This window comes from Salmo salar, chromosome 12 (genome assembly GCF_965601325.2).
Source record: "Salmo salar chromosome 12, fSalSal1, whole genome shotgun sequence".
Taxonomy (NCBI): Eukaryota; Metazoa; Chordata; class Actinopteri; order Salmoniformes; family Salmonidae; genus Salmo; species Salmo salar.
The window spans coordinates 87,290,880-87,304,775 of record NC_138302.1 but is presented as its reverse complement, the minus strand read 5'-3'; the positions used below and the strand labels follow the sequence as shown (position 1 = coordinate 87,304,775).

Genomic DNA, 13,896 nt, shown 5'->3' with positions numbered 1-13,896 from the left:
GGCAGAAATTTGACGAAAGGTGGCACCCTATCACATTTAAAGTCACTGAGCGGTTCAGTAAGGCCCTTCTACTGCCAATGTTTGTCTGAGGAGATTGCATGGCTGTGCACTCAATTTTACACGTCCGTAACAGGTGTGGCTGAAATAGCCAAATCCACAGTCTAGAGCCTTCTATATAGTGTTTCCATTAAATACAAAATGTAACGCCCTATCCTCCGTCAAACTGAAGAGATGATTTGTTTAGTGTTCTAAATGTGGGAAACCTCATACAATATACATTTGATTTAGTACTCGTTTGTGCTATAGTATCATAAATGTTGGCATTTGCGTCATTCCCTAAATACTCAAGAGGCATTGTCGATTTAAATCAATACAAAACTTTATTTACTATAATAGGTTAATGTAAAATAAAATTCACAGGCATCTTGAATATCCTCCTTAAGGTCTGTAAAGGTGAAATAAGAGAACATGTCAATACACAAGCTATTAAACAAACTCTGAAGTCTTAGTTTAACTAGGAAATCTCATGCCAGCTCTAGTCCACTTACATCAAAAATACTTTCTGGCCAGGACACGGCAGCAACTAAAAAAAAATAAGTCACTGAACCAGAGAACCTTACCTCAACTTTTCAGTACAGCACTGTCACATCCCCACTTTTGCTTGTCAAAACCTGTAGGGATGGCTGTGCGTCTCTGCCATTCATCCTCAGCTGCTGAACCTGAGGTCTGGCTCAGGCTGGAACTGAGACTAGAACCCATAGTGACCTCCTTCCAGGACCTCTGGTTGTCCTCTGCGTTAATTCCATGTGGGGGTGAGCCTGACCAGATCAGGGAGATCTCAGCCAGGGATGGTGGTGCAGACTGGAACTTGGGACTCAAGGTAGTCTCCAACGTGCTTGACTCAAGGATCGGTTTTGGACTGTTAGTCTCAGGTTTGATTAGGGAGACCTCCCAGGCAACCTGCGAGGCAGTCAGATCAATGTAGGATAGATCCAATGGGCAGGCTAGTTTGGGTTTCTGGAGGAGGACCCGATCAGCAGGAGTAGAGGACTTGCTCTCTACAGGTATAGTGAGGCCTGGTGTTTGTGTAGCCTCCTTAGAGTTCAGGTTCATGGCTTGAGAGGGGGACACAGGTTTGGGAGACTGACACAGGGAGGCCAGGAGGGATTGTTTGGAACCATAGTACTCAACAACAATTCTATTTGGAGGTAGCACCGATGTGGACTGTCCTGTCAGTGACAGAGCAGACACAGACAAACTCTGGTCCAAGAAGCCTCTGTCAAGCTCTGAGGGAGATGGGCACTGAAAACTCATGGACGCATCTATGAAGCAAATAATTCAACACAGTTAAAATGTCTCACCACCACATGATTTAACATGCAATTGTTTTGATTATTCTTCATATTAATTAGCATAAATGTACCCTATGCAGAGATTGAAATTGCTTTGCCAAATAAATCTGTTTTCTTACCAGCACTGGCAAGCTCCTCATCCATGTTTTTAGACAGTCATTGAATGGTTGCCTAATTACAATGCAGCTTGTTTTTAATCTGCTGGTAGATTGTCTCACCTGTTTGGTAATGAAAGCCCGCAAAGACAAGGTGGAGGGGGTGTGGTATATGGCCAGTATACCATGGCTAAGGGCTGTGTCCAGGCATATTGGCCATATATCACAAACCCCGAGGTGCATTATTGCTATAATAAAATGGTTAGCAATGTAATTAGAGCAGTAAAAACAAATGTTTTGTCAAATGGTCTGATATTCCATGGCTGTCAGCCAATCAGCATTCAGGGCTCGAACAACCCAGTTTATAGTTTGTGAGCGTTTATCTCTAGTTTATTCGGTAGACAGAGAAACAGCATTGTAAAAAGTCACTAATCAGACAATCCGGGTCAATTAAAACAAAAAATGTGTGTATATATATATATATATATACACACTTGTGTCCCTTGACAAATCATAGGAACGAATCAATGACTTTCTATGAACAAACAGAACGTTTCAGTTCTGCGCGCGCACAGCTCTGGTCACGTCACTCCCGGGAAAGCGGAGAGCCTGCGAGAAAAGAAGCGCGCGAGATAGGAACTTGAGCGCGGACTAGTGTGTTGTCAGCAATCCAGTGTACCTAGCCCAGCGACAATTAGATTTGTTGTTTTTACCAACGTGGATTATATACGACAAACATACTTGCTCCTATAATATAGTTTGTAAATATATGCACGACGTGGGCAAAAAAATATACAATCTATTTTAGTTAAGGGTGATGGAGGTAAAGCAAAGGGAGATGTCCTGGTGGGCGCGCGGGTAAGTAGTTAGCTAATCGGATTCTAACATTTGTTATTGTTCGCTACAACAGCTGTTGGATAAATAACAATGCTCATATCCTAATGTTATTTTTAAGAGGACAGGGATCTATGTACCATTTTATAATATGAGATTACTGATTGTCATCGATTATTTTTGCGCATTTATGTGATTTGACCGCCCTTTTGTCACCCTACCAGTTGAGGTCGACGTCAGATGTTGCTAACTAACGTTACACTAGTCAAATCATGGCATGAAACGATAAATTAGCGAATGTTCTAATGCATACCGTAGAAATCAGCGAGCACAAACGTTTACTAGCTCACATAATCTGTTGCTTGTATTAAGTACCTAGCTAGGTGTAAAAATGCTTTGTTTGAGAATTCTGTGACTAACACCCAAGCCAGCTACTTTTCAGTACAATGCATGTGCGCCCTTTGCATGAGTTTGATCTCGACCACCACACCCTGTTGCTTGTCTTTTTTAGAGAGGATGGGGAGGAGGCAATGTATCAGGACACTGACTCTGACGTGGCTGAACAGAGAGACTGTGGAAAGGTCAAAGTGAAATGGACACAAGATGAGGTGAGTTCATGTCCCCTTATACATCCCCCACCAATGCTGATCTATAAATGGTTGGTTATTTGGAATGAGCTAGTTACTTAGCTCTTCATAAAATGCCTGTACTTTATTCTCAGGATGACAATCTGAAAGCGTTGGTCCAAAACCGGGGGTCAAATGACTGGAAATACATTGCCAGCATTTTACCGGTGAGCGAGTTTGACAGAGTACAGTATATATTCTTTTATTTCCAGTTGACAATATAAATAATACAACTGAAGGGTTAAAATATTAAATACATTCTGAAGGCGTGTGTGGTTTATTTTGCATTAAATCATTAACTGTATGGTAACCCTGTATGGCACAGAATCGCTCAGAACACCAGTGCCAGCACCGCTGGTTGAAGGTTCTGGATCCAGATCTGGTCAAAGGGCCCTGGACCAAAGAGGAGGACGAGAAGGTTAGTTGTGATGGTGACTATTCTACAATCAGTTCTACTAGACTTCTTTGTGAGAGAAACTTTGGTTGTTGAGTTTTACAAGTAGTTGTTCAGTCAGCTCTACTTTCCACTGGCTGCTTTGACTCCTATCTAAGGACAGCCTCCGGGTGGCTTGTACTGCCATACAGAGGCCACATTTTCAGACGGCCACCAACCCTGCATTCCTCTCCACAGGTGATAGACCTGGTGAACAGGTATGGCAACAAGCAGTGGGCTATTGTGGCCAAGCACCTGAAGGGCCGGCTGGGGAAGCAGTGCCGGGAACGCTGGCACAACCACCTCAACCCGGATGTGAAGAAATCCTCCTGGACAGCAGAGGAGGACCTCATCATCTACAAGGCCCACTGCATGCTGGGAAACCGCTGGGCTGAGATCGCCAAGCTGCTCCCCGGAAGGTAACTGTGTTGACATGTACTCCAGCTAAGAGAGTCACTCTGATATGTCTGAGCTGAAATGTCAGGATCACTCGGAACAGTTTATTGGTCTCCACATATTTTGTGATAAATGCAATTGAATGGATTGGAGTTGGATTAGTGCTCGACTTCATACACTAGCTATATCTTGATTACTACAACATTATGTTAAAATTTCACGTTCCAGAACAGATAATGCTGTGAAGAACCACTGGAACTCAACCATCAAGCGTAAGGTTGAGATGGGCTTCTACAGCAGGGTGGATCCTTCTCGGAAATGTCAGCAGATGGAACCAGAGGAGAGCATGGCCCACCACAGTAGAGATCAGCAGGTTGGTTCCTTCTGAAGTCAGTTTGACAACATCTGGGCTATGCTCAAACTATTCCTTGTTATAACAAATCATGTTTGACAGAAAAACATGTCTCTGCAGATGGACTATAGTGGTTCTATGGAGAGGGAACCAGACCAAGACCCCACACTGCCGGTAAAATGCAAACACTGCTAACTTCTATAGGGGGGAAAGCAGATAAACTTGAGTGTTTTATATTATAAATGCAGTGCCTTCGGAAAGTATTCAGACCCCTTCCCCTTTTCTACCTTCTGTTACATTACAGCCTTATTCTAAAATTGATGAGAATTTTTATTTATTTAATCAATCTACACACAATACCACATAATGACTAAGCAATAACAGGTTTTTAGACATTTTTGCAAATGTATTAAAAATTAAAAACACATCTCTTACATAAGTATCCAGACCCTTTGCTATGAGATTCAAAATTGAGCACAGGTGCATCCTGTTTCCATTGATCATCCTTGAGATGTTTCTACAAAAGTCCATCTGTGGTAAATTCAATTGATTGGACATGATTTGGAAAGGCACACACCTGTCTATATAATGCCCCACAGTTGACAGTGCATATCAGAGAAAATTCCAAGCCATTAGGTCGAAGGAATTGTCCGTAGAGCTCTGAGGCAGGATTGGGTCGAGGCACAGATCTGGGAAAGCGTATCAAAACATTTCTGCAGCAGCATTGAAGGTCCCCAGGAACACGGTGACCTCCATCATTCTTAAATGGAAGAAGTTTGGAACCACAAAGACTCTTTCTAGAGCTGGCTGCCCGGTCAAACTGAGCAATCGGAGGAGAAGGGCTTTGGTCAGGGAGGTGACCAAGAACCCGATGGTCAGCCTCCCGAGTGGAGCAGCGTTCTAAGGCACAGCATTGCAGTGTTGCAGCATTACTACAGCCTGGGGTTCGATCCCAGGCTGTCATAACCGGCCGTGACCGGGAGTCCCATAGGGTGGAGCACAATTGGCCCAGCGTCGTCCGGGTTAGGGGAGGGTTTGGCCGGGTGGGCTTTACTTTGCTCCTCACGGTCTAGCAACTCCTTGTGGCGGGCCGGGCGTCTGCAGGCTGACTCCGGTCGTCAGTTGAAAAGTGTTTTCTCCGACACATTTGTGCGGCTGGCTTCCGGGTTAAGCGAGCAGGTGTTAAGAAGCGCGACTTGGCAGGTCATGTTTCCCTGTGGCTCAGTTGGTAGAGCATGGTGTTTGCAACGCCAGCATGGTGTGTGCAATGCCAGGGTTGTGGGTTCGATTCCCACGGGGGGCCAGTACAAAAAAAAATACAAATGCACGAAATGAAATGTATGCAATCACTACTGTAAGTCGCTCTGGATAAGAGCGTCTGCTAAATGACTAAAATGTAAATGTTTCGGAGGACGCATGACTACACTTTCTCCTCTCCCGAGCCCGTTGGGGAGTTGCAGTGATGAGACAAGATCGTAATCATGAAATTGGGGAGAAAAAGGGGGTAAAAAAAATTATAAAATAAGGAACCCGATGGTCACTCTGACAGAGCTTCAGAGTTCCTCTGTGAAGATGGGAGAACCTTCCAGAAGGACAACCATCTCTGCAGCACTCCACTAATCAGGCCTTTATGGTAGAGTGGCCAGACGGAAGCCACTCCTCAGTAAAAAGCACATGACTGCCTGCTTGGAGTTTGCCAAAAAGCACCTAAAGGACTCTCAGACCATGAGAAACAAGATTCTCTGGGCTGATGATACCAAGATTGAACTATTTGGCCTGAATGCCAAGTGTCACATCTGGAGGAAACCTGGCACCATCCCTACGGTTAAGTGTAGTGGCAGCATCATGCTATGGGGATGTTCTTCTGCAGCAGGGACTGCGAGACTAGTCAGGATCGAAGGAAAGATGAACAGAGCAAGGTACTGAGAGATCCTTGATGAAGACCTGCTCCAGAGCACTCAGGACCTCAGACTGGGGCAAGGGTTCACTTTCCAACAGGACAACAACCCTAAGCACACAGCCAAGACAATGCAGGAGTGGCTTTGGGACAAGTCTCAATGTCCTTCAGTGGCCCAGCCAGAGCCCGTACTTGAACCCGATCGAACATCTTTGGAGAGACCTGAAAATATATGTGCAGTGACGCTCCCCATCCAACCTGACAGAGGCTTGAGAGGATCTGCAGAGAAGAATGGATGACCTCCCCAAATAAAGGTGTGCCAAGTTTGTAGCGTCATACCCAAGAAGACTTGAGGCTCTAATCGCTGCCAAAGGTTCTTCAACAAAGTACTGAGTAATGGGTCTGAATGCTTATCTAAATGTGATATTTCTGTTTATTTTTAATTTTTATACATTTGAAAACATTTCTAAAAACATGTTTTTGCTTTGTCATTATGGAGTATTGTGTGTGGATTAGTTTTTTTCCCTCATCAATGTAATCAATTTTAGAATATGGCTGTAACGTGGAAAAAGTCAAGGGGTCTGAATATTTTCTGAATGCACTGTATAAAGTGCATTACATGCAGAGCATCTGCATGTTACAATATTACTACTTTATACTAGTCTTCAAGGTAGTACACATTGCTCTGGTAGCTGTGTGTGTGTTCATATTCATTTAATCTATTGTTCTGGATCTCCATTCTGGTTTTCAAGCTTATGTCGCTCCCTACAGGAGAATGCCAATACATCCACTGTTAGAGGAGGCCCGAAAGAAGCAGGCTCCCACAAGGCTGTCTCTCCTCAACAGTCAAAGACCCCCAAAAGTGAGCCAAACACCCCAGGAGGTGAACTGAATACCAGTAGCTGGGTGGTGGACAGCTCAGGCTTCCTCTCTCCCAACGGCCCAGCCTTAAAAGAGGTGATGGAGATGGTGGATGGGGTAAGAGTGCTGGATGGGGTCATCTTAATACCTCTGTCTTCTGAATTTCACCACGTTCATCTTCTGCTTTGAATGGAACACCAAAGAGATCTCATTTGATGATCAGATATGGCAGACAAGATGTCTGACTATTTTGGTATGAATTAGTATTTATATTTATTTTCATAAACTCTTCCTTACTTTGTTTCTGTTTCTTTTCCTCTACCAGGACCTGGATGGCTGGTGTAACATGGCTGTCTTTGATCTGCCCGAGGAGAGCCAGAGCCCAGAGCGGACCCAGTTCCGTCTGGAGGGCAGTGCCCTACAGGAACTCAGTAAGGGTAACCGGGGGGAGCTGATCCCCATCTCCCCTGGAGGAATCACCCCACCTTCCATACTGAACCGCCGTAGCCGCCGTCGCATAGCTCTGTCCCCTGACTCCAACAACTCCAGGACCCCCAAGAGCACCCCGGTCAAGATCCTGCCCTTCTCTCCCTCACAGGTAATGGCTCAACCACCATGACCGAACACAGTAAAATGACTCGTCGCTGCCATTGCTTTGTACCTGGCCAAGATAAAGCAAAGCAGTTCGACACATACGACAACACAGAGTTACACATGGAGTAAAACAAACATTCAGTCAATAATACAGTAGAAAAAGTCTATACAGTGTGTGAAAATGAGGTAGGATAAGGGAGATAAGGCAATAAATAGGCCATGGTAGCGAAGTAATTACAATATAGCAATTAAACACTGGAATGGTAGATGTGCAGAAGATGAATGTGCAAGTAGAGGTACTGGGGTGCAAAGGAGCAAGATAAATAAATAAAATACGTTATGGGGATGAGGTAGTTGGATGGGCTATTTACAGATGGGCTATGTACAGGTGCAGTGATCTGTGAGCTGCTCTGACAGCTGGTGCTTAAAGCTAGTGAGGGAGATATGAGTCTCCAGCTTCAGTGATTTTTGCAGTTCGTTCCAGTCATTGGCAGCAGAGAACTGGAAGGAAAGGCAGCCAAAGGAAGAATTTGGCTTTGGGGGTGACCAGTGAGATATACCGCTGGAGCGCGTGCTACGGGTGGGTGCTGCTATAGTGACCAGTGAGCTGAGATAAGGCGGGCCTAGCAGAGACTTGTAAATGACCTGGAGCCAGTGGGTTTGGTATTGAGTATGAAGCGAGAGCCAGCCAACGAGAGCGTACATGTCGCAGTGGTGGGTAGTATATGGGGCTTTGGTGACAAAATGGATGGCACTGTGATAGACTTCATCCAATTTGTTGAGTAGAGTGTATTTTGTAAATGACATTGCTGAAGTCGAGGATTTGGTAGGATGGTCAGTTTTACGAGGGTATGTTTGGCAGCATGAGTGAAGGATGCTTTGTTGCGAAATAGGAAGCCGATTCTAGATTTAATTTTGGATTGGAGATGCTTAATGTGAGTCTGGAAGGAGAGTTTACAGTCTAACCAGACACCTAGGTATTTGTAGTTGTCCACATATTCTAAGTCAGAACTGTCCAGAGTAGTGATGCTGGATGGGCGGGCAGGTGCGGGCAGCGATCGGTTGAAGAGCATGCATTATTCTTACTTGCATTTAAGAGCAGTTGGAGGCCACGGAAGGAGAGTTGTATGACATTGAAGCTTGTCTGGAGGTTAGTTAACACAGTGTCCAAAGAAGGGCCAGCGGTATACAGAATGGTGTCGTCTGCATAGAGGTGGATCAGAGAATCACCAGCAGCAAGAGCGATATCATTGATGTATACAGAGAAGAGAGTCGGCTCAAGAATTGAACCCTGTGGCACCCCCATAGAGACTGCCAGAGGTCCGGACGACAGGCCCTCCGATTTTGACACACTGAACTCTATCAGAGAAGTAGTTGGTGAACCAGGCGAGGCAATCATTTGAGAAACCAAGGCTGTTGAGTCTGCCGATAAGAATGTGGTGATTGACAGAGTCGAAAGCCTTGGCCAGGTTGATGAATACGGCTGCACAGTAATGTCTCTTATCGATGGCGGTTATGATATCGTTTAGGACGTTGAGCGTGGCTGAGGTGCACCCATGACCAGCTCGGAAACCAGATTGCATAGCGGAGAAGGTACGGTGGGATTCGAAATGGTCGGTGATCTGTTTGTTATCTTGGCTTTCGAAGACCTTAGAAAGGCAGGGTAGGATGGATATAGGTCTGTTGCAGTTTGGGTCTAGAGTGTCTCCCCCTTTTGAAGAGGGGGATGACCGCGGCAGCTTTCCAATCTTTGGGAATCTCTAGACGATGCGAAAGAGAGGTTGAACAGGCTAGTAACAGGGGTTGCAACATTTTCGGCAGATAATTTTAGAAAGAGAGGGTCCAGATTGTCTAGCCCGGCTGATTTGTAGGGGTCCAGATTTTGCAGCTCTTTCAGAACATCAGCTATCTGGATTTGGGTGAAGGAGAAATGGGGGAGGCTTGGGCGAGTTGCTTTGGGGGGTACTATTGCAAATGGATGTTAGGTGTCATATTAGTGAAATGGTTTCTAAATGTGGTGTGTGTTTCCAGTTCCTCAACATGTGGACCAAACAGGACAACTTTGAGCTGGAGAATCCATCTCTCACCTCTACCCCAGTGTGCAATCAGAAGTCTGGGGTTACCACACCACTACACCGTGACAAGACTCCACTCACACAGAAGGAAAACTCTGTTTGCGCATCCAAGCTGTACCCAAACTCAGTGTATGTAATAAGGCATTATTGACACACAGTTGTCTTGTATGCGCGAAGTTATTATTGGCATGCGATATGATTAATCTCTCGTAGCAGTAGAGAATTATATTAAGTTTGTCTTTTTATAAAGGTTCATCACACCCAACCACAAGTCAAATCTTGACACCACCCCACGGACTCCAACTCCATTCAAAAATGCCATGGAGAAGTATGGTCCTCTGCGACCAATGGTGAGTCCCTCACTTGCTACTGTTGTCAATGAAAGCACCTGGATTGTCAGACGATTTGTATGGATAATTTCTTCAATATCCTGCTGAAAATAGTTTATTTCTGTATGTCTTAGCCTCAGACTCCGAATGAGGAGGACTTGAAAGAGGTCCTCTTGAAAGAGGCTGGGATTGAGCTGATCGTGACGGATGAGAGTCCACCTGAGCAAAGACGCAAGCAGGTGGTGAGTATGATGTAATTTTACAATAATTTACTTACACAAATGATGCTTCTCAGTCTTATGAAATGGTCTGACTATGTGGTCCATTCCTTTACTTCCAGCATCGACCTCCAATGAAGAAAGTGCGTAAATCTCTGGCTCTGGATGTCATGGACTGCAAAGAGATGGTCACTGCCAGGCATCAGTCCATGAAGTCCGAGCCGAAAACCTTTTCTAAGGTACATTCATTAGAAATGAATTGAATTCTGCTGTTATTGTTGATGGTGATTTCCTCTATTGATTTGTATATTGTCATCCTTGTGGCAGGCTGAGATGTCTCTCAACTCCTCATCCTTTTGTATGAAGACTGAAGATAAAGAGGAGAATGTTCTGGATCAGGGCTTCTGTTTAGGACCCAGTGAGAGTGGTGCATATTCCAACCCAGTGCCCCCAACCCCAGTGAGTACTCTAATGAAACGCTACCATTGGCTGCTATCTAAGTGAAATAATTATTAAATAGCTGTCTTTTCCCATGTTTATTTGTATACTATATCATAATCAGGAGTTTTCAAATAGCCTGTAATGCACACATCTATTTTGTTGTACATGTCCTTTATCATCTTTTGTGATGGTTTTCATTTCCCTCTATTTGTCTGTTTGCATATGAAGTTATTGATATGCTTTGTTGTGTTCTCAGATGTCCAAGGCATGGGAAGCAGTGGTATGTGGACGTACTAAGGACCAACTCATAATGACAGAGAAAGCAAGACGTTACCTCCGTTTACTGAAATCCCAGGCTCCTAACCGGGCCCTCATCCTGTCCTGAGCCCTCACTAACCTTGTTGTCCTCTGTGCAGACATTTCCATTGTGTTAAACATAGGGTTGCAAAATTCTGAGAACTTTCAATAAATTGCCTGGTTTTCCCAAAATCTCGTTTCCTCCAACCATGATTTCTAGAAAACCAGGGAATTTATTGAAAGTTCCCGAAATGTTGCAACACTGGTTAAAAACTCCCCTGTGTCGATGTATTCAGAGCTCTTGACTTTTTCCACATTTTGTTACGTTACAGCCTTATTCTAAAATGGACTAAATAGTTTTTTTCCCTCAATCTACACACAATACCCCATAATGTAAAAAAAAAAATACATACCACATTTACATAGGTATTCAGACCCGTTACTCAGTACTTTGTTGAAGCACCTTTGGCAGCGATTACAGCGAGTCTTCTTGGGTATGGCGCTACATGCTTGGCACACCTTTATTTGGAGAGTTTCTCCCATTCGTTACAGATCCTCTCAAGCTCTGTCAGGTTGGATGGGGAGCGTTGCTGCACAGCTATTTTCAGGTCTCTCCAGAGATGTTAGATCGGGTTCAAGTCCGGACTCTGGCTGGGCCACTGAAGGACATTCAGAGACTTGTCCCGAAGCCACTCCTGCGTTGTCTTGGCTGTGTGCTAAGGTTGGGAAGAGACGCATTGAAACATGGTCGTTGTCCTGTTGGAAAGTGAACCTTCGCCCCAGTCTGAGGTCCTTAGTGCTCTGGAGCAGGTTTTCATCAAGGATCTCTGTACTTTGTTCCGTTCATCTGTCCCTTGATCCTGACTAGTCTCCCAGTCCCTGCTGCTGAAAAACACCCCCACAGCATGATGCTGCCACCACCATACTTCACCGTAGGGAGGATGCCAGGTTTCCTCCAGACGTGATGCTTGCCATTCAGGCCAAAGTGTTCAATCTGGTTTCATCAGACCAGAGAATCTTGTTTCTCATGGTCTGAGAGTCCTTTAGGTGCCTTTTGGCAAACTCCAAGCAGGCTGTCATGTGCCTTTTACTGAGGAGTGGCTTCTGTCTGACCACTCTACCATAAAGGCCTGATTAGTGGAGTGCTGCAGAGATGTTAGTCCTTCTGGAAGATTCCCCCATCTCCACAGAGGAACTCTGGAGCTCTTTCAGAGTGACCATTGGGTTCTTGGTCACCTGCCTGACCAAGGCCCTTCTCCCCTGACTGCTCAGTTTGGCCGGGGAGCCAGCTATAGGGAAGAGTCTTGGTGGTTCCAAACTTCTTCCATGTAAGAATGATGGAGGACACTGTTCTTGGGGACCTCCAATGATGCACAACGTTTTTGGTACCCTTCCCTAGATCTGTGCCTTAACACAATCCTGTCTCTGCGCTGGTCTGAATACTTATGTAAATATGGTATCTGTTTTTATTTTTAATACAATTGCAAAAAAATTAAAATCTCTTCTCACTTTGTCGTTATGGGGTATTGTGTGTAGATTGAGATTTTTATTTAATCTATTTTGGAATAAGGCTATAACGTAACAAAATGTGGGAAAAGGGGTCTGAATATTTTCCGAATGCACTGTATATATGGAGATAGTTTAGTGCCCTTTAAAATAAAGGGTTAAATACACTCCGGCTTAGACTCTCTTAAGTATTAAACATGTTTCAATGCGTCTCTTCCCAACCTTAGGCAGCATTTACACAGGTAGCCCAATTCTGATATTTGGGCTGCCTGAGTAAACCCAGCCTTTATTGTGTTGGTATCGATGATAGCATGGTTTTATGTTTCTAAAACAACATTTTTCAAAAAATGTATCTCGTGCTGTGTTGAGCATGCTCAGCTGAAGTAATGTTTTGTCAGTCCTGGATACTTGTAAATATGGAAATAATTGTATTGTAGGGCAACTTTATGGGTATATAAGTGTTTCAAATGTAATGCAGTTTGAATCTACACACATCGTTCTCTAGTAAAGGTCTTAACACTGTACAAAAACAATTTAATCCACACTTAAATCAAATTTGTCATACTCAAATGTAAGAGAAAGGTCTAAATGTTTTCATTTTGATATCTAAAGTTCACATGTCATTTTGCACTTACATCTATCAGTATTGGAGTTGTTTGTAACTGTGTTTGTCATGGTTGTGTTTGATTACCTGATCAATCAATAATGAATCGAAACAAGTTGACTTACACAAGCGAATAGATGGTTGGTGAGGTTGCAGAAATGGTTGTTTCCTATGAATTATTTGTACATAATATGTAGTCTACTGTCAACTCCTGTAGTTGTATTATAGGCTACTATTTTAAGAGTAGAAGCATGTGATGTGAATATGCATCACCATAGAAGAATCATACTCGGGTTGCCCTATTCTCATGTCCAAATTGTTAAGAGGTACAGGATTTTTCTACTGAAACCTGATAATGTTCTGTGCAGATAACAAAATGTATGAGAATGTCATTTTTTTTACTAATGTAAACAACAAACAAAAAATATTAAATTATATGAACAATTTGTAAAATTGTCTATGCATTTACAATGTGTGATTGAAAAAGTATTAAATGTATGTTGGCTTTTTATTGACATAATCGGTTGGTGAGCTATTGATTTTGTGATAAATCATAGATGGGCCAGATTAGGAATTTTGAGTGTGGCTTGTTTCTTGATGAGGACCAATGAAAAACGGACACAATGCTCATGTGAACCTGCCCCTATTTGTGTTGAGGGGCGGTCACATGAGCCCGGTAACGTTTGAAAGGCACTGAAATAGAACGTAAATGTATAACATTTGCACAGATTATACCCGATTATTTGATATACATTTTTTGTTTTGTTTTTCTGACCCACATTCAGACATGTCCAATAACCCTCTGGTTCTGATATCCAGAACGCGTTCATTCATTTGCAGCAGTTAGTTTTAACCAATTTTATGACTAGGGGTAACGACACTAGCTGTCAGATTTGACATTTCATAAAACAGCATCTGAGGATATATGATTTTAAAATGTTATTTTATTGTAATATATTTGGGAAATAATACGTTTTGTGATAGGT

General features: G+C 43.6%; 2 protein-coding genes across 2 annotated transcripts; one reads left to right on the top strand and one right to left on the bottom strand.

The window, feature by feature from the left end:
• Positions 1-358: 358 nt before the first annotated feature.
• Positions 359-1,575, bottom strand: si:ch73-303b9.1 (uncharacterized). The gene is made up of 3 exons (XM_014133134.2): positions 1,472-1,575; positions 621-1,322; positions 359-445 (listed from the first exon to the last, which is right to left on the bottom strand). The coding sequence occupies exons 1-2, from the start codon at positions 1,494-1,496 to the stop codon at positions 622-624; spliced, it is 726 nt and encodes a 241-aa protein (XP_013988609.2). The 5' UTR covers positions 1,497-1,575; the 3' UTR covers positions 359-445; position 621.
• A 473-nt stretch (positions 1,576-2,048) lies between these two features.
• Positions 2,049-13,484, top strand: LOC106565720 (myb-related protein B). The gene is made up of 15 exons (XM_014133133.3): positions 2,049-2,305; positions 2,793-2,889; positions 3,003-3,074; positions 3,233-3,325; positions 3,539-3,759; positions 3,965-4,109; positions 4,209-4,262; positions 6,757-6,963; positions 7,172-7,444; positions 9,472-9,644; positions 9,766-9,865; positions 9,979-10,086; positions 10,185-10,301; positions 10,390-10,521; positions 10,760-13,484. The coding sequence occupies exons 1-15, from the start codon at positions 2,265-2,267 to the stop codon at positions 10,886-10,888; spliced, it is 1,962 nt and encodes a 653-aa protein (XP_013988608.2). The 5' UTR covers positions 2,049-2,264; the 3' UTR covers positions 10,889-13,484.
• Positions 13,485-13,896: the final 412 nt, after the last annotated feature.

Coding starts and splice junctions, on each gene's coding strand:
- si:ch73-303b9.1 (XM_014133134.2), bottom strand. CDS start 1,496: ATGGATGAGGAGCTTGCCAGTGCTG. Junction 1,323..1,471: donor TGAGGAGCTTGCCAGTGCTG/GTAAGAAAACAG, acceptor TTTGCTTCATAG/ATGCGTCCATGAGTTTTCAG.
- LOC106565720 (XM_014133133.3), top strand. CDS start 2,265: ATGGAGGTAAAGCAAAGGGAGATGTCCTGGTGGGCGCGCGG. Junction 3,075..3,232: donor ACATTGCCAGCATTTTACCG/GTGAGCGAGTTT, acceptor TGTATGGCACAG/AATCGCTCAGAACACCAGTG. Junction 7,445..9,471: donor TGCCCTTCTCTCCCTCACAG/GTAATGGCTCAA, acceptor GTGTGTTTCCAG/TTCCTCAACATGTGGACCAA.